This window comes from Pseudorca crassidens, chromosome 6, assembly GCF_039906515.1.
Source record: "Pseudorca crassidens isolate mPseCra1 chromosome 6, mPseCra1.hap1, whole genome shotgun sequence".
NCBI classification, from domain to species: Eukaryota; Metazoa; Chordata; class Mammalia; order Artiodactyla; family Delphinidae; genus Pseudorca; species Pseudorca crassidens.
This window is the reverse complement of record NC_090301.1, coordinates 60,529,195-60,548,935: the sequence shown is the minus strand read 5'-3', so window position 1 is coordinate 60,548,935 and position 19,741 is coordinate 60,529,195. Positions and strand designations below refer to the sequence as shown.

At 36.7% G+C, this 19,741-nt stretch overlaps 1 protein-coding gene across 3 annotated transcripts in view; it reads right to left on the bottom strand.

Moving 5' to 3' along the window:
• The window catches only part of SLC25A12 (solute carrier family 25 member 12), a 180,323-nt gene that overhangs the window by 42,552 nt on the left and 118,030 nt on the right, over positions 1–19,741 (bottom strand). For all 3 annotated transcript variants that reach the window (XM_067741537.1, XM_067741538.1, XM_067741539.1), the window contains 5 exons: positions 17,711–17,850; positions 7,222–7,368; positions 4,923–5,061; positions 4,154–4,247; positions 2,493–2,577 (listed from right to left, as the gene is read on the bottom strand). In XM_067741537.1, coding sequence (XP_067597638.1) covers positions 2,493–2,577; positions 4,154–4,247; positions 4,923–5,061; positions 7,222–7,368; positions 17,711–17,850 — 605 coding nt within the window. The remainder of the gene's footprint in view (positions 1–2,492; positions 2,578–4,153; positions 4,248–4,922; positions 5,062–7,221; positions 7,369–17,710; positions 17,851–19,741) is intronic.

Here is a 19,741-nt window from a genome sequence, read left to right as displayed (position 1 = left end):
AAGATACACTAAAATTTTTGAAAAAGAAAAAAAAATCTATTGATTCACATAACTTTTACAGAATGCAAGAACTTAAAGGATTCTTAGAAATATCTGCAGGTACTAATTTTACTAAATGAGAAAGTGAGGCCCACAGAAACTTGTACCAGATGCCAAGGACAGTAAAGGTCAGAATTACAATGGATATAACTGGGGATATTAACTTGAATCCCTCTTAAATAATCTTCATAAATCTATTTCTATGAAATTCTAAAAATTATTTGACTTCGAGTTTTATTTTCCCAGGTGTTGTTTTTACCCTAATTTACAGGGAAAAAACAGATTTAAAATCTTCATTTTATTTTTCTATTCCTAACCCTCAGCAATAAGACTACCCAATCTAGCTGATATGTGAAAGGAAAAATAATACAGTCTCTGACCTTCCTCCTTTGAGACCAATGTAAGAACACCCAGGATCTCTACATGCTCTCTGGAGACTGCAGATCCCTGTGCCATCCTACTGTTAGAGAAAAGGCAGAGAAGGCACTCTACCACCATCCTGGATGCCAATCAGAAACAAAGGGTAAGAAGAGTTAGTAGTGGTTTTTATCACTGCCCATTTTCTATCTGACAAGAGCTTTGAGGCCATCCATGCCAGCATAAAAAGCACCCGTGCTGCCACTGAAGGCAAATCATCTTCGAATCTGTCTTCAAAACAATTTCCAACAGTATCAGAATTACATCACCTTCCTAAGGAATCAGAAATATGAGCGACACAGACTTAGGGCGCCAAAGATTACAAAAGTAACTTTCATTTATGGCCTCCAGGAAAATCGCTAGGGGCAAGAAAGGCAGGTAAAACAAAAAAGAGTGGCAGAAAGGCTTAGAAAGGAGGAAATGAGTGGGTTTTTTTAATTCATCACATTGTTTTTAATAAGCTAAATGAGATATTCCCCAGTTACAAATATTAAGGACACCCCCAAGGAAAGCTCTATTAATAGACCTGTAACACTAAAAAGTATCTCCTTTTGAAATGCAATTTTTCAAACTTCAAGAATAAATTTTTATAAATGTGTACAATATATGAAATTAAATTCAGTAAGAACTCTTTAAATATTTCAATACATCTCAAATTTTAAATAATTTTATTAAATTTTACTATAAATCAATGAATTGGAATAAATCCATCTATTTTTTTAAAGGATCTGAGAACGTGTAACGAAAAGAAACTCTGATGTCAGCAGATAAGAGTTTTTTGCTACTAAAGAGGGTAAATCACAGTGGGTTACAGATATATTTTAATTTACACACACCAAGCAAAGTATTAACATAAAATGCAGATATAAAAGCAATTATTTTCCATTTTCAATTTACTTACCTGACTACAAAAGTTCTTGTTTATTTTACAAAGAAAAGCTGGAAATTCTAATTCGTTTCAGAGGCAGAACCATCATTCCATGGAGTTCAAGTAGAAGAAAGATTTGCTACTGAAACTTCCCACAGTGAACCACACTTAAATACCTAGATCTTTCACTAGCACATGTGGCTATTCAACAGTGTGGTAGCAGTAAAGAAAAAGCAGACTTGGTCTCTTTCCATGGCATGCCCATGTAGCTTTCTTCTCTCTCTTCTTGTCTCCTGTCTTCATTCCCCCTCTCCCCACACCCTCTCCATCTCTCCTAGCCTCAAAGGGCATCACAGTCTCCTAAAGAATCATGAGGGACACAGGTCTCATGTATATTAGACAAGGACTAGCCCTCCTATAACCCTCACCATCCCCCGCAACCAAAACTATACGACCATTGCTGCAACTGAGGCTTCCTCCAAATGCTCCAGAAGTAGGGCTTCAGTTTAAATCAGATTTTTAAAAAACTGCTCCATTCCACTATTCAAGGTAATATCATGGGGTTTATTTTCCTACCAAGACAGTATTTTTGAAACCAGAAATAAGACTGCATTAACTTTATAGGACTCAGAGCTATTGTTTTTCTCACTCAAACAAAAAACTAATATTATCAAAAATGTAATAATAATCAAGGTTTTCCTTCTGATTCATTAATTAGATAGTTTTCCTGTGTTACTGTTGTAATCTATAAGACACATTCTCAGTGAAAGATTTATTTCAGTAAAGGAATGTTTTGTATTTTAAAAACCCTATAAATATCAGTTTAATGATACAAAATGAACTTAACACTTATCTTTCAATGTCACTAGACAAATGAAAGGAAAAAACTGCTACTCCTAGGGGGTGGGAAGCCAAGCCCATGTATGTCTGCACTCTTATTTTCCTCATCTTAATAAGCTAAAAGAAAAAACCACAAACATAAATCTAGTTGCTCCATAAAATATTCTGGGAGGGTAAGGGTAAAAGTTCTATAAAGGTAGTCTTTGAGCTAAGTAAAGTCTTTCTGTAAAGCAGTTTTTAATTTTCATAGATTCAGGAGCCTGAGGCTGTCATGTACATATTACTTCGGCATTTTTGAAGGTGATTCTGTTTATGAGACTCCTCCTACCTGTCTCTGAAGTTCTGCCAGGTTGTAAGGTAAGGCCGCCTCAGCCAATGGGGCTATTCTCTCAATATCTGCCAAAGTCAAGCGCCTTCAGGCAAAAACACAGGAAAGAAAGAACTGTTAGATACCAACAAACTCCTCATACTAAGATCATCTTTCTTCAGGAAAAAAGGGGGTAAAACGAACTATGGTTTAAAAGTAGTATTTCTCTATGCACACAGATCATTTTAGTGAGAGAAATAAAAAAAACTTCAGATGCTGCTTGTCACACGAAAAGCAAAAGACTCTAAAGAAATAATGTGGAGTACACAAATTTAATGACTCCAAAGACAGATAATAAAATTAAAGAAATAATTCTTGCCAGAAGCAAAGTATAAACATTGACAGTTCATACACACATGCATTAAATATGCATAAGTGCAAAGTCTCTTGAGAAGGATAAAAATAAGTGATAAATACCGGTTGTCTTTAAGGGGAAAAGGGAGAAGCGTAGAAGGGAAACATTTTTACGGCATGCTCTTTTAAACTCTGAAGAGTTTTGAACTACGCGAATGCACTACTGTTTCAAAGAAATTTTACTTTAAAATAAGTACATTCCCTGAACTGGCTAGTACATCACGTCAGATCCAGTTTTGAGAAGCACTTTTTGAAAGCGTTTATTATCATGGAGGTATAATACCTTTGCTAAAAATGTGAATTCTAGATGGATGAGACATGGCCTGATAGTTCATGTCAATCACCAAAGACGGGCTGGCTTATCCAGTCTCATCTCCAGCTCAACAATTCATTATGTAGCAGGAAGGTAATAAATCATCTATGTACACTCAACTTCTATTAGTCTTCAGTTCTAGGGTTAAAACCCATTTTTTCAGATATGCCTACACTTAAGTAACTACTACAGGTGACTAATAAAATCTGATCACTTAGCAGATCACACAGGTCCTACTGGTGCCCAAAGACAAGGGTTTTTCATCTGGATTTGCATGAGATTTTGCAAATTAAATACTCTCTATGTGCTTTGGGTTTTCTCAATCAATAAAACAGAGGCATAAAACATCTGAGCTTAACTATGATGATAATGTCACAGGCATATTTCAAGAAAATGATACTCTCCAACACAAAATGGTATACACTGTTTAGTAAAATCCCCATTCACAATGAATCAAAAAGATTATAAGATTCCTGAACATGTACTTCAATTTATTTTAAATTTAGGCAGATGTCCACAAATCACTAAAAATTCCTAACACCTCTAGAGTCCAGATTAAATCAATTTTTCTGTCCCTCTCTTACTTTTTGTCACTTCCCTCTCCCCCTCCTCTATCATTTTTCTTCCTTTCCCGTTTCCCTCTCTCACACCTTACTCCCTTTCAACCCCTTACTCCCTTTCTTTTCACCCTCTCTCTCCATTTCTTCCCTCCCTTTTTTCTTCCCCTCCTCTCTCTTTTTTCCCCTCTTGTCCTCTTTCCCTTTCCCTCCCTCCATCTCCCCCTGTCTTTAGTCTGTCTTCATCTGTCTCTCCTTCCTCCCCTGTTTCTCTTATCTGTCTATCTCTCTTTCTTGAAATGTATATACTGAATAAACTATTGTTTAAAAGAACACCACTGCTTCACGTTAAAATAACTGTCCTAAAAAATATCATGAAGAATTATTGGAATAGTTACCCTGTAGCATTATATAAGTCTGCAAGCTGGTACAGGATATCAATTTCTAGTGGGGTGACTTGTCCATAGCGTATGGCACTCTGGGCAAATTCCTCTGGAAGAAAAAGAAAATATTTTAAAATCTTAAAAGATTCTTAACATATAACAAACTTCTACCTTAACCAACTACTATCTGAAAGCTAAAAACATTTCAGTATTATTTTAAAAGGCTAAAACTGAATTTCAATGTCTAAGTTCAATTATATAGAAATAACCACAAAAGTATGAAAGGTGGCAAAAGATAAAATGTTAAGATGATGAAACAGTAAAAGCAGATAAAGATAAATTAGCTTCAGAGATAAAACAATCTCTTTAGGATCCTCTCTCTTGTCTTGTTTATTTGATTTGGTCTCCAGAGTTACAAGACAAAAGAATTGGCTCTTCTCCAGTCACCTAAAACTTCCCACTACAATTCAGCAAAAGGAGTAGGCTTGCCCATCTTTCTGTGGCAACTCCTTCCTCATACAAACAAGCCACTGCCACTAACCTGTTTGACAGACTGGGCCAAGGTTCTTTTCAAAACTGTCAAAGCCACTTTTCCATTCCTGACCTCAGCATCCCATTAAATCCACCTGAACTTCTGGAGACCATTATGACCCAAGTGAAGCATACATACATGGTAACATACTTTCTAGACCTGGCTTCAGAGTAGTAAACTTAGACCAACCTCATTCCCTAGATAAAGTGAAAATGCTGAGATTCGAATCAACGTATATTTTAAAAATCTTACCCTTTGTGACTTCAACATCTTTCCTTGTGCCAGCTAGAGTGCTATATATCTTACGAACAAGCTCCATGTTATTCAGTAAGGAGTTAAATGCATTGAAGTACGAGAAGCTAACCTGGTGTGAGATACTTCCTCCAGCTGCCTAGGAAATGACAACACAGAAAGTTAAACAAACAAACAAAACCAAAAAAATACGTTTATGGACACTGAACTTTTCTCAAAGAAGATCCAAAGGAGTCTTCATTACTAAAATGATTAACAGCCAGTCCATAAATACAAGGAAGGTATCGTGCTAAAACACTGTCAGTGTGTTTCATGCCCTCAAGGAAGTCTATGTAATTTAGGTGTTAAGGAAGAAAGCAACATCTGGAAGTTGGACTTCATGGTTCATCTACCTATAAGGTCAAAAACAACAAATACAATTATCACAGATCAAAACCAATGATTATTTAAACAGGATTTTCAAGACCTTCAACTATGGAACTCCTGCTAGTTCTGGATAATCCAAACCTCAATGTACAATATAAGGAGCATTTTTTAAACTTGCTTTTTTCCCCACACACATATACAAAAACCAGTGGTAACTTTAAATTTTAAGACTATTTCACTATGTCAACTCTCCTAATCTTTTCCTTTTTAAGCTTATTGTTATAGTTAAGATATAAAACAGTCCATGCTAGGTTCTGAATCTCTATCACAAAAGGTACAACTACCAAAAGCTCCAAAAGATGTAGAGAAAATCTAGGGATATAAATCATGTCTTTAGTAGAATAGCGCTAAAGAGGCTCTCTCATGCCTGGGGAAGGATGGGGGACAATGTGGCCTTCATTACCTCTACAGGGTGAGGAAGTAATTTCTCCCTCTGTCCAACACTTGGACATAGACTCAAAAGTGAATATTTTTCGTAGCTTGCAAAAGCCTAATTTCTAAGCCAAGAGGCAGAGGAACCCAGATGATTAAAAACATTCTCTATTAAAAACTCAAAAGAAATACTCATAGAAATACCAGTGTGACAACCTTAATCATAAAGGTCTACGTTAAGGACAGTATAGGTAATGCTGGGCATACGTTCCCACCCCCACCATCCCTCACACACATGCATTAACCTAAATATATATGATATTTTTATTAGCCTGAATTTGGATACCAGCGACCCAAACGCCAGACTCAAATTATTTAACACATTCCTCCAGAAACTGAGACGGCATTTGGTAAACTGAGGCTGTAACAAGTCTATCTAACCCAACTGGAAAAGATTAGATGGGTCCCCTCACCCCAAGGCACTGAGTCCTTCTCTCTAGGATTTTCTTTCCTTCTTCCCTCCTTCTCTCCCTTTCTTTCTTTCCTTCCTTTCATTTTTTGGCTGGGGTACGAGGTGAGGGTAGGGGAGTGGGAGATGAGTGTCAAGGAGGTGAAATGTGTAGGAGAAAGTGACATGCTCCATGTTCAAATTCACTGAAGAAAAAGAACAGAAGTTGATCTTTCTACCCCCGGTCTGAATCAGGGATAATGATCTTCAGCTGAAACAACAAAAGCACTCATTGGCTTCCCTCCATTTAAAACAAGCAGCAATCAAAAACTTATACATAAGTACAACACATGAACAAGAAAACTGATAAGTGAGGACAGTTTCACCATTCTTTGTGAGGAAGTGGATGACATCAGTTTGCTATTGGTCCAGATGATTGCTTTACAGAGATTAGCAGTGTAGAGAACAAAAAACTGTCTGGTCCATGCAGACTGAATGCACAGGTGAAGGGGCAGAGAGAGGAGTGAGCCACAGAAGCTGACGCCCACATATTTCCTCCATACCTTCTGCCACAGCCATGGTTATTAAAACAGTGTAGAGGCCAGTGATGATCCCTCTAGCAAACAGCACCCTGCTGGCAACAAAGGAAGGAGCCATCCTTATAGCAAGGCTTTGGGAGCCTGGTGGGATGGAAAGAGGCCACAGGTGAAGGCAGTAGTGTCTGAGCGAAGTACTGCCCACTGGAAAAAGTAATTGCACACCCTTGTCTACAAACTCCCCTGTTTTCTTTAGGGGGACTCTGTAAATGGAAATAAACAATTTGGAAATACATGAGAGCAAGATGGTGGTGCTGAAAAAAGCAGCTATGATCTGGGGAAAGACTATTCACTATCACCCCCACCACCACCTCCCTTACACACACCTGTTTACCTACTACCAACCAAGCATAAAGTTGGAATAGTTGAGAGTGAGATAGGCCCAGGGATGCAATCCAGGACAATGGTTTCAAAGGTTTAAGGAAACAGAAAGTTGAAGTGGTTGCTTTTTACTTACTGAAACTAAGTTCTCCTCCACAAAGGGAGTAAGCATGTGAGACCGAATGGTAACCATGATGTCACTGAAATCCAGACCAGAAATCATGCCACTTTTGCTTTTGTCTTTCAGTGCAAAGGCTTGTCTTGCATGTTCCAATTGTAGTTCCTGGAGGGAAAGTTAGAAATGGGGCCTTAGGTTAACTAAAGCACATCCCGAGTGTATGTTTTAGAAAAGAAGGATAGACATCCTTCCCCTACATGCATTTACTACAAAAATGAACAATATACAGCTCTGAATGTACAACAAAACTCTTCATTTTTTTTTAAAAAGCACGTTTTCCTGAAAATATACTACATGTTACTCCTCAGGAAAAGTGAATCACAGAATGTCAATAAAGAAAAGGAAGGAAAAACAACCTTTGTTTACTTGAGAAGTTTTCATCACTGAAAACTTTTCAGAGTATCTTTTCAGTGCTTTAAGTTCTACCTTTAAAATAACTAGTAACTCTCCTGCTTGAAGGCATTCTTATCATCCAAGAGTACTTTCTGAATTACAGCTGGCTCTCCACATCCGAGGGTTCCGCATCTGCAGATTCAACCAACTGAAGCTTGAAATTCTAACGTGAAAGTTATGAATAACAAACTGCATAAATAGTGTTCAGCTAACACTCCGTGTGGCTTTGAGTGATACTCATAAACTGTAGAACAATACAGAAGATCTCTGAACTTTTAAACTACTGGGCAGCTGACTTTTGTAATAGGTGATATCAAAAAAAAAGGTGCTAGTAATACCCTAAGGACTATATAAAAGTCAAAATTTAGAGCATTTCTGCCCTGAGGACATATGACATAATCCAAATAAATCTGTTATCACAACATAATAATAGTGCTATTAGATGTCATTTTCACACTATTTGCAACTCCGGAAATAATATTCCTATCTAAATATATAAATATTATTCACAAAGTGAAATACTGTAATTTAATATTGTAAATATTGTAATGGCAATTTGCATTGCCATTCATTTATAAAAGCCTACAAATCAATGTTGATTTACCCTTTTCTGACATTTAAAATAGCTTTTGATAGAAGTTTCACCCTTTTACTAATTAATTATATTTTTCTATACCTCAATAGTAATTCAAAGACATTAAAATTGCCTTAGCAGGTGTTTGTCTCATAATTCATTAAGTTATACATTTGCTTTATATGGTTTTCTGTATTTGCATGATATTTAACAATAAAACAAGTTTCTAAAATATTTTTTCTTAGCAGGTTGATAGGCTAGAGACAAGTATATCAAACCTACTAAATCTTTCAATAATCTTAACTTTAAAAAAATTTAATAACAACATTGTGGAAAACATCTAAACATTTTAACATCCATCATCACACATGTAAATATTTGAATTTGAAATATTTATAAATATTCAAATATTCTATTGGTCTTGAAAAGACCAACAGAAGTAGAGAAACTAAAAGTCAACTGGTAAAAATGTATGAAAGATAGAGTACAAAATAAACAACCAGCATGATTTGACAAAGTTTTCTTTCCAACCCCTTCTGCTTTTTAAAAATTTCAACTTATTAAGGTATAATTGACAAATAAAATTATAATACATTTAAAGTGTACAATGTGATGATTTGATATATGTATATATTGTGCAAGGACTCCCACCATTGAGTTAATTAACACATCCATCACCTCACATATTTACCTTTTTTTTTTGACGAGAGCACTTAAGTTCTACTCTCTCAGCAAATTTCAATTATACAATACAGTATTATCATCAGCATGTTATACATTAGATCTTCAGATCTTATTTATCTTATAACAAAGTTTGTGCCCTTTTTCCAGCCTCTTCCTACTTCTCCCACCCCCTAGACACTATTCTACTCTGTTTCTACATGTACAACTTCTGTTTTTTAATTCTACATGTAAGTGATACCATGGAGTGTTTGTCTTTCTATGTCTGGCTTATTTCACTTAGCATAATGCCCTCCAAGTTCATCCATGTTGCTGCAAACGAGAGAATTTCCTTTTTTTTAAGTTGAAAAATATTCCATTGTATGAATGTGGAATAATATACGTATATATATACATACACACACACACACACACACATATATATACACACACCACATTTTCTTTATCCATTCTTTTGTCAATGGACACTTAGGTTGTTTCTACACCTTGGCTACTGTGATAATGCTACAATAACACAGGAGTACAAAAAAAAAAGTAAACACAGGAGTACAGATAATCTCTTTGAGATGATGATTTTATTTCCTTTGGATATATACTCAGAAGTAGGACTGCTGGATCACAGTAGCTCTATTTTAACCTCCTGAGGAACTTCCATACTGTTTTCCATAATAGCTGTACCAGTTTACTTTCCCATCAATGGTGTACACAGGTTCCCTTTCCTCCACATCCTTGACAACATTTGTTGTCTTTGGTCTTTTTAGTAACAGACATCCTAACAAGTACAAGGCGATATTTCATTGTGGTTTTGATTTGCATTTCCCAGATGATTAGCAATGCTAAGCAACTTTTCATGTACCTGTTGGCCATCTATATGTCTTCTTTGGAAAAATGTCTATTGTGGTCCCTTGCCCATTTTTTAATTGTGTTTTAATTTGTTTTGCTACTCAGTGGAATGAGTTCCTTGTATATTTTGGATATTGACCCCTTATCAGATATGTAGTTTGCAAATATTTTCTCCCATTCCATAGCTTGCCTTTTCTTTTTGTTGATTGTTTCCTTTGCTGTACAGCTTTTCAGTTTGATGTAGTCCTACCTGTTTATTTTTGCTTTTGGTTATTTTATTTTTTAATTTGATGTCAAATTCAAAAAATCATTGCCAAGATTGAAGTCAAGGAGCTTACTCTCTCTGTTTTCTTCTAGGAGTTTAAAGTTTCAGGTCTTACGTTCAAGTTTTTAATCCATTTTGAGTTGATTTTTGTATATGGTTTAAGACAGGAGTCCAGTTTCATTCTTTTGCCTGTGGCTGTCCAGTTTTCCCAACACCATTTATTAAAGAGACTATCCTTTCTCCACTGTGTATTCTTGGCTCTTCTGTCAAAAATTAATTGACCATATATGCATGGGTTTATTTCTGGGCTCTCTATTCTGTTCCACTGAGCTGCGTCTGTTTTATGACAATGTCATACTATTTTGAATACTATACCTTTGCAATATAGTTTGAATTCAGGAAGTGTGATGCCTCCAGCTTTGTTCTTTCTCAACATTACTTTGGCTGTTTGGGGTCTTTTGTGGTTCCATACAAATGTGAGGATTGTTTTTTCTATTTCTGTGAAAAACGCCTCTGGAAGTTTGATAGGGATTGCAATGAATCTACAGATCACTTTGGGTAGTATGGACATTTTAACAATATTAACTCTTCCAATCCATGAACACAAAATATCTTTCTATTTATGTCTTCTTCAATTTCTTTCATCAATGTCTTATAGTTTTCAGTTTACAGATCTTTTACTTCCTTAAATTTATTCCTGTTTTCTTCTTTTTAATGTTATTGTAAATGAGATTGTTTTCTTAATTTCTCTTTCCAATAGTTTCTTGTTAGTGTACTGAAATGCAACTCATTTTTTTTTTTTTTTTGCAGTACGCGGGCCTCTCACTGTTGTGGCCTCTCCCGTTGCGGAGCACAGGCTCCGGAGGCGCAGGCTCAGCAGCCATGGCTCAGGGGCCCAGCCGCTCCACGGCATGTGGGATCTTCCCGGACCAGGGCATGAACCTGTGTCCCCTGCATCGGCAGGTGGACTCTCAACCACTGCGCCACCAGGGAAGCCCACAACTCATTTTTGTATACTGATTTTATATCCGACAATTTTCCTGAAGTCATTTATTAGGTCTAATAGTAAAGTCTTTAGGGTTTTCTACATATATTATGTCCCCTACAAGCAAGGACAATTTTAATTTTAATTTTTCTCTTCCCAACTTGGAAGCCTTTTATTTCTTTTTCTTGTCTAATTGCTCTAAGGACTTCCATTACTTTTTGAATAACAGTGGCAACAGTGGACATCCTTGACTTGTTCCTGATCTTAGAGAAAAGGCTTTCAGCTTTTCACTACTGAGTATGATGTTAGCTGTGGACTTGTCATCTACAGCCTTTATTATGCTGAGGTATATTCCATCTACACCTAATTTAAGAGTTTTTATCATGAAAGGATCTTGAATTTTGTCAAATGCTTTTTCTGCATCTATATCTATTGAGATGATCATGATTTTTATCCTTCATTGTAGTGTATTAATGTGGTGTATTAGCATATGTTGAACCATCCTTGCATCTCAGGAATTAAGTCCCACTTGATTATTGTATATGATCCTTTTAGTATACTACTGAATTCAGTTTGCTAATATTTGGTTGAGAATATCTGCATCTATCTTCATCAGGGATACTGACTTGTAATTTTATTGTAGTGCCCTTGTCTGGCTTTGGTATCAGGGTAATACTGATCTTGTACAATGAATTTGGAAGACGTATACCCTCCTATTTTTTGGAAGAGTTTGAGAAGGACTGATATTAATTCCTCTTAAAATGTTTGGTAATATTCATCAGTGAAGCCATCTGGTCCTGGACTTTTCTTCATTAAGAGGTTTTTGTTTACTGATTCAATCTCCTTGCTAGTAACTCGTCTGTTCAGAGTTTCCATTTCTTCATGATTCAGTCTTGGTAGGTTGTATGTGTCTAGGAATTTATCCATTTCTTCTAGGTTTTCTCATTTGTTGGTGTATAACTGTTTATAGTAGTTTCTTATGATCTTTATCAGTTGTAAGGTCTTCTCTTTCATTTCTGATTTTATTTGAGACTTCTTTTTTTCTTAATCTAGCTAAATGTTTGTCAGTTTTGTTTATTTTTTCAAAAAACCCATTCTTGGTTTCATTGATCTTTTCTACTGTCTTTCTAGTCTCTATTTCATTTATTTCTCCTTTGATCTTTGTTATTTCCTTCTACTGACTTTGGGCTTATTAGTTTATTCTCTTTCAAGTTCCTTGAGGTATAAAGGTAGATTGTTTGAGATTTTTCTTTTTTCTTAATGTAGGTGTTTATCACTATAACCTTCCTTCTTAGAACTGCTTTTGCTACATCCTTTAAGTTTTGGCATGCTGTGTTTCCATTTGCATTTGTCTCAAGGTATTTTTTGATTTTCCTTTTGATTCCTTCTATGAACCATTGATTACTTAGGAGCATGTTGTTCAATCTCCAATTTGTAAATTTTCTCCTCTTCTACTTTAGTCATTCTCCCTAACATACTCCAACTTTCTATCACCTCAGCTCCAACCACATCACCCTTCAAATGAAGCAGGAATTTTTTACCTTTATTTCAACCTTAAAATATGGTTGAAAGTGCTCTCCAAGAAAAGGATATTCCTAAGCAGCATCAGAAGCACACACAGCTCCACTCTATCTTACATAGGCTTTCCCTTCCTCACTCTTTTTTTTCCTCCCTATTTATGCCTTTGTTATGTCTTTGTCTTTTCCATGCACGTCTTAGACTCTCAGAAATATCCAGTGGCAACCATGGGCATGATTAAGCCTTATTAATGACATTAATTCTGAAGAAAAGCAGAATCCTCACTGCAAGAGTAATGCAAGAGTTATGCTGGAAGAACAGATATTCTATTTTCTATTAGGTCAACAGCTGAAGGACTCCCCTGTATCTTTTAAAGATATATATTTGAAGTATCACATATGAAACTATAGAGTGTATGGGATTGGCTTCCAAATGCTCCAGTAGGGAACAGAGTGGAGAGTATAGATTAAAAAAAGACTGGCCAACATTTAATAATTGTTGAAGCTAGTTGATGGGTACATGGGGATTCATTATACTATTCTATTTTTAAATATATTTGAAGTCTTTCAAAATAAAAAATTAAAATTAAGGACTTCAAAAAGAAGCAACCAGGGCTTCCCTGGTGGCGCAGTGGTTGAGAGTCCACCTGCCGATGCAGGGGACATGGGTTCGTGCCCCGGTCTGGGAAGATCCCACATGCCGCGGAGCGGCTGGGCCCGTGAGCCATGGCCGCTGAGCCTGCGCGTCCGGAGCCTGTGCTCCACAATGGGAGAGACCACAACAGTGAGAGAGGCCCACGTACCGCAAAAAAAAAAAAAAAAAAAAAGAAGCAACCAAAGGAAAAACGTTCTGCATATAAAGCTCTCCATTTGTGTAGTATAATCAAAACATCAGGGTAGAATAGATACTGTGATCACGCTAATGAAAAAAACAATACTCTGGACCTATAAAAGATAAAATAAAGATATTCTAAAGAGATAAAAATACTCTAATAAATAAAAGATAAAATAAATCTGCTTCTAGATTGAAAGGGTGGGAAAGGGAAACTGAGGGAAAGGGTAAATACAGGAAGTTATGTTAAAGCTAAAGATCTTGTGTTTTTAGAAATGCATCTCATCTAACTATGAGATGAAAATAGCAGGGGTTCAGAAATACTGTGGCTTTGGATGAGACTGAACTAGTACATTTAGCTCAGCTGTCTTTCAAATCTCTACTCTTCACTAAAAATCACACTAAAGAATGAAAAACAAAACAATACAGAAACTCAAGGACAAAGAGAACAGAAAAGAAGACAGCAACTACATTTTTAAGATTAGAGGGACTTCCCCAGTGGCGTAGTGGTTAAGAATCCACCTGCCAATGCAGGGGACATGGGTTCGAGCCCTGGTCTGGAAGATCCCACATGCCGCAGAGCAACTAAGCCCGTGCGCCACAACTACTGAGCCTGCGCTCTAGAGCCCGCAAGCCACAGCTACTGGGCCCGTGTGCCACAACTACTGAAGCCCGCACACCTAGAGCCCATGCTCTGCAACAAGAGAAGCCGCCGCAAGAAGCCAACACACCACAACGAAGAGTAGCCGCTGCTCACCACAAGTAGAGAAAGCCCAAGCGCAGCAATAAAGACCCAAATCGCCCATAAATAAATAAATTTACAAAAAAAAGATTAGAGGGCAAAAGAGCAAATGGCAACTGGCTTAGCAGGCCCAAGAAAACCAGAAGTGAGGAAAGCAAAAAAGCAATCCAATGTACATGACAGAATTTGCCAAAGACTTGTGAATTGGCTATACTAGTACCCCCAGAAGTAATGGTGAAGGTGGAGCTGAGAACAGGAGGCTTAGACGGAAGCCTGTTTATACAGCAATTAGTTACCTGCTATACTCCACCACAACCAGGCCACTAGCCCTTTCCCAACCCTGGAAGACAACTAGGTGAGTCTAACAGAGGATCTCCGGACTAAGGGAGACCAGGCACAGATGAAAACAGGTAATTAAATGAAAGTCCATCTCCATACTGAATGTTGCAGACCTCTAACCCTTTTGTCTTACTCAGCAACCAGAATATCAAAAGCCAGATCTAGGGCTTCTCTGGTGGCGCAGTGGTTGAGAGTCCACCTGCCGATGCAGGGGACATGGGTTCATGCCCCGGTCCGGGAAGATCCCACATGCCACGGAGCGGCTGGGCCCGTGAGCCATGGCCGCTGAGCCTGCGCCTCCGGAGCCTGTGCTCCGCAACGGGAGAGGCCACAACAGTGAGAGGCCCACGTACCGCAAAAAAAAAAAAAAAAAAAAGCCAGATCTAATACTCCAGATGGGTGGCTAAATCATTATTCTGATTCCCCAATCCAAAGTAAAAGACCTGAACATACAGGCATTAGAGAGTCCCCGGAAAAAGAGCCCAGCCAGAGAACTTTACAGTAAGGTCCAGTTAATAAATCCTGCCATGGACCCAAAGCTCCCAATAAGCCTCAATCTTAACTTTAATATGAGCAGAGGACCAAGAACCATCAGACATAGGAGAAGAGCTACGAACATGAAAAAGAGAGACCCAAACAAAGAGAAGGAAAGTAACTTGACAGAAACAGACACTTTGCAGGGAGAAGAAAATTTAAAAAAAAAAAACAAAAAACCCTGCCTCTAATATGTTTGGAGAAGTGAGAGAAAATACTACATCCATGAAAGAAGAACAGTATGATATTTTTAAAAGAAATATTTAGAAAACCAAAAAGAACTCTTGAAAATTAGAGATACAACAAAAGAAACAATAGAAGGTTCAGAAGGAAAACAGGAGAGAAAAGAAAACTAAAGGATCATACATTTATTATATTTACTAGTTCTAGACAGGAAAAAAAATAGAAGAAAAGTAGAAAGAATATTTTCAAGAATTGAAGTACATAATCTTTCAAATTAAAAGAGCCCCTGAATGCTCAGCACAATGAATAGAAATAAACTCACATCAAGGAATATCATCATGAAATTTCAAAATGCTGAAAAGAAAAAAATCTTAAAACCCTCCAGAATGGGGGAAAAAAAAAGTTTCAAAACAGAATAAAGATTAGAATGGTATTGGACTGCTCAGTGGCAACACTGGAAGCTAGAAAACAAAAGAGATATATTTTCAAATTAGGAGGAAAATAAATTACTAAAATTCTATACCCTGCCAAACTAAAGGTAATGATAGAGCAGAGGCTTTCATATATCAAGTCTCACAAAAAAATTATTTTACTTTCCTTGGGAAGCCCCTGAATTAAGTATTCTACCAAAAAGAGGGAGCAGGGACTTCCCTCGTGGTCCAGTGGCAAAGAATCCGCCTTCCAATGCAGGTGATGTGGGTTCAATCCCTGGTCGGGGAACTAAGATCCCACATGCCACGGGGCAACGAAGCCCGCACACCGCGACTACTGAGCATGCGCGCCTCAGCCAGAGAGCCCATGTGCCGCAGACTACAGAGCCCATGCACTCTGGACCCCGCGCGCCACAACTAGAGCAAGAAAACCCACATTCCACAACTAAAGAGAAGCCTGCACACCACAACGAGCGCCGCAATGAAAAATCCCACGTGCCGCAACGAAGACCCGACACAGCCAAATAAATAAATAGATCAAATAAATATTTTTTAAAAAAAGAGGAAGCAAACCATAATAAAGGAAGAGATGAAATCCAGTAAATGGGAGGTTCAACATAACAGAAAAGCAGATGGAGTCCCCAGGATGAAGGTGAAGGGAGATCACAAGCTGACAGCTATGTAGTAAGTACAAAGTCCAGTATCAGACAGTTCCAGGAAAATGGTGTAGGGGCTGTGGAAAACAGTCTGGCAGTTCCTCAAAAAGTTAAAAAGTTATGACCCAGTAATCTCACACCTTAGGGATATACTCAAAAGACTTGAAAACAGGTATTCAAAAGCATACATGTATACCAATGTTCATAGCAGCACTATTCATAACAGCCAAAAGGCAAGAACAACCCAAGTGTCCATCAACTAATGAACGGACAGACAAAATATGATATATCCATACAATGGAATATTATTCAGCCATAAAAAGGAATGAAGGACTAATATATGCTACACACAGATAATCCTTGAAAACACTATGCTAAGAAAAAGCCAGACACAAAAATTCATATTGTATAATTCCACTGATATGAAATATCCAGAATAGGTAAATCCATAGACAGAAAGTAAACTGGAGCTAAGGAAAGGCAAGAATGGGGTGTTAGGGCTTCCCTGGTGGCACAGTGGTTGAGCGTCTGCCTGCCGATGCAGGGGACGTGGGTTTGTGCCCCGGTCCAGGAAGATCCCACATGCCGCGGAGCGGCTGGGCCCGTGAGCCATGTCCACTGAGCCTGCGCGTCCGGAGCCTGTGCTCCGTGGAGACCACAACAGGGAGAGGCCCACGTACAGCAAAAAAAAAAAAAAAAAAAAAAAAAAAAAAAAGAATGGGGTGTGACTGTTTAACTGGTACAGGGTTTTCATCTGGGGTAATGAAAAGGTTTCAGAATTAGAGCTGGTGGTTGCACAACACTGTGAATGTACTAAATTGTGCATTTTCACATGGTTAATTTTATGTTAATTGAACTTTACCTCAAATTTTTTTAAAAAGAAAGCAAGCTCCTGGATTGCTCCAAGAGGATGAAATTGACCAAACACCTACTCTGTTTTAAACATATTAAAATGAGATTTTAGTAACTGAGGCCAAGTCTGAGAATGAATTGGCATTAATATACAGAAAATGAAATAATAAAAATTAGAATCGCTAAGAAAATCATTTTAGTCATGCACAGTGTTTACAAAGTTGTGGTGATTCAAATATGATTACCGATCTAAGCAGAATCATGACATAATTATATGGAGGGAGGGGACAGAAAATGTCCAAGTCTGTGATAGAGAGGGAAAGGTGAAAAAGCTAGCTCCTAATCTTCCATAGTTCAAATTAAATAAAAAATACCTAAAAGTGAAAAATTAAAAAGTACAAGTGCCAGCACATGTTTATTATTTAAAGCTATGAAAGTAAACACCGAAAGAAACAATTACGAGAATTTAAATAAGTTGCCTCTGGGAGTGAGAAATGAAAAATGGGGGTGAAATGCCACAGAGGATTGCTATTTTTTGTAATAAACTAATAAAGCTAAAAGGGAAGGAGATGGAGGAGGAATGGTATATATTTACGCTGGTTATGAAAAACTAAGCTCACCTGAAGAAATTGTGTGAATTCTGTGTAGTTAAGATGCTTCTTCCGATTATGCCCAAAATGCAGCCGGATAAATTCACAGTCCCAGTTAAAAGGGATATGGTGATGAATAGTAGTCTGCCCAAAAATTTCTTTGACATTTTCTTGAAAGGGAAAACAAAAATAAATAAATTATATCTGGAATAAGTAGTTTAGTCCACTGCAATGTTCCTACAGAAAGAAATTAAGAGAAATTTTAAAAGTCAATATTATCTGTTTCTACTAACATTAGCTGCAAAATTTTTTGTGCTCAGAAACCCATGCACAGGAGCACAATTGATACAAAATATAATTTTACAGTTAAGATTGTGTACCATTACATATAAGGCCATGAGATTCTTAATTTCTCTTGATTTAATTTTAATTAGAAAGTGATTTATATCTTGCATTATAAATGGCTGCTACTTTGCATTCCAGTATAAAATCAATAGTGTTTTCCCGGTTCCTCAAGGAGTCGAATTAAGCCCTTTATCAGAAGCATGAATACCTAAATTACAGTATAATGCAATATTTGTCATACTAAGTATGGCTTGATTGAGGCTTGATTATTACATTCACACTAGCCTGAATATGTCTATTGAAGATAGGTATAAGAAATACTATCAAAAGCATATCATTAGCTCAGCAGCAAGCACCTTATTAAAAGCTTCTGATATTGTCAAAAATATGGTCTTGACACAAAGCTACAAGATCCCCATAAAAACCATGATTATTAGTCTCAGCTATTAAAATATTTTAAGATAAGTGAAATTAGTGATTCACTTTTAAGTAAAGAAGGACTAAACACAGTATACTAACTTTTAGATAGGAACCAGTCACACTGTGTAATATACAACCAAAACCCTCTGACAGCTTGTCTTCATGCACTAACAAAGTCATTCACTTTCTTACACCGTTCTACACTTACTATGAAAGTCAATTCACAAATGACTGGTACTTTAACAAGCATAGACTGGATAGACTAATTTAGAAGCTCATGCCAAAAAAAAAAAAATCGTTAACAAAGTTAAGAAAGCAGGAAGCCCGTTTTACTGATGTCTTAACAAAATTATTTTCAAATTTAAGCCAATTATATTAGTGAAAGGATTTTACTATCTATAGCTATCAATTACACTAAAGAATTAGTAAATACAAGCTTAATGTTTTATAATCTCCAACTATGCTATTTTATCTAATTTCTGCAAATTCTTTGAGTAAGATATAAATCTCATATTGTAAATGGTTTAATGGATTCCCTTTAGTTTTAATATACTTTTTTTTTTTTTTTTTTGATAAAAGCATTGCTATGCTGGGGGAGCAGTAGGGAGTGTAAGAATCCTGAACTGGAAATCCTACCAGTCTGGACTCAACATGACAGCTCTGAATAGGTCACAGTGATTAGTCAGTTGGAAGGCGGCATTGGATGTCACTGGGGAGATGGGATTCTCATCTTTTCTTTCAAATGGAATGTAGCATTTATTTCTGGCCTAAATAGCAACAGTATTTCAGAGTTTTCAAATCATGTCAATTATTTTCATCTTCCATAAACACAAATTAAATATATGAGTTTTTGTTTCTGAAAGCAAAGAATTAATGCAATACAGCAAGTCATGGGATCCTAACCAACACAAAGGATTACCCTTGAATCTATATGAAACTTCAACAAGTTGTAAGATATGTTAAAGTTTACAAAGTAATTAAAATAATAAGGATGGCAAAAAACTATTTAGAGTTAAAAGTATTATGGCCGTTTAGCAAAGATTTTTTTAGGATCCTCCTAATTCAATTAATTAGTTGCTTCTCTTTCCAAATTAATTAATTTGATTTCTTATTTTAAGTGTTAAACTAAGGGAATATGAAGAAATTAATGGAAAGCATATTAGGATAACTTAAATTACTACATATATTTAAGTAACATTAAGGTAAATTATTAAAGGGAATGAGTTATTTTATAACCTGTATTTTAAAGGTCACAACTCCCAAAACTCAACTATTTGATAGGAAATATACGTCTTG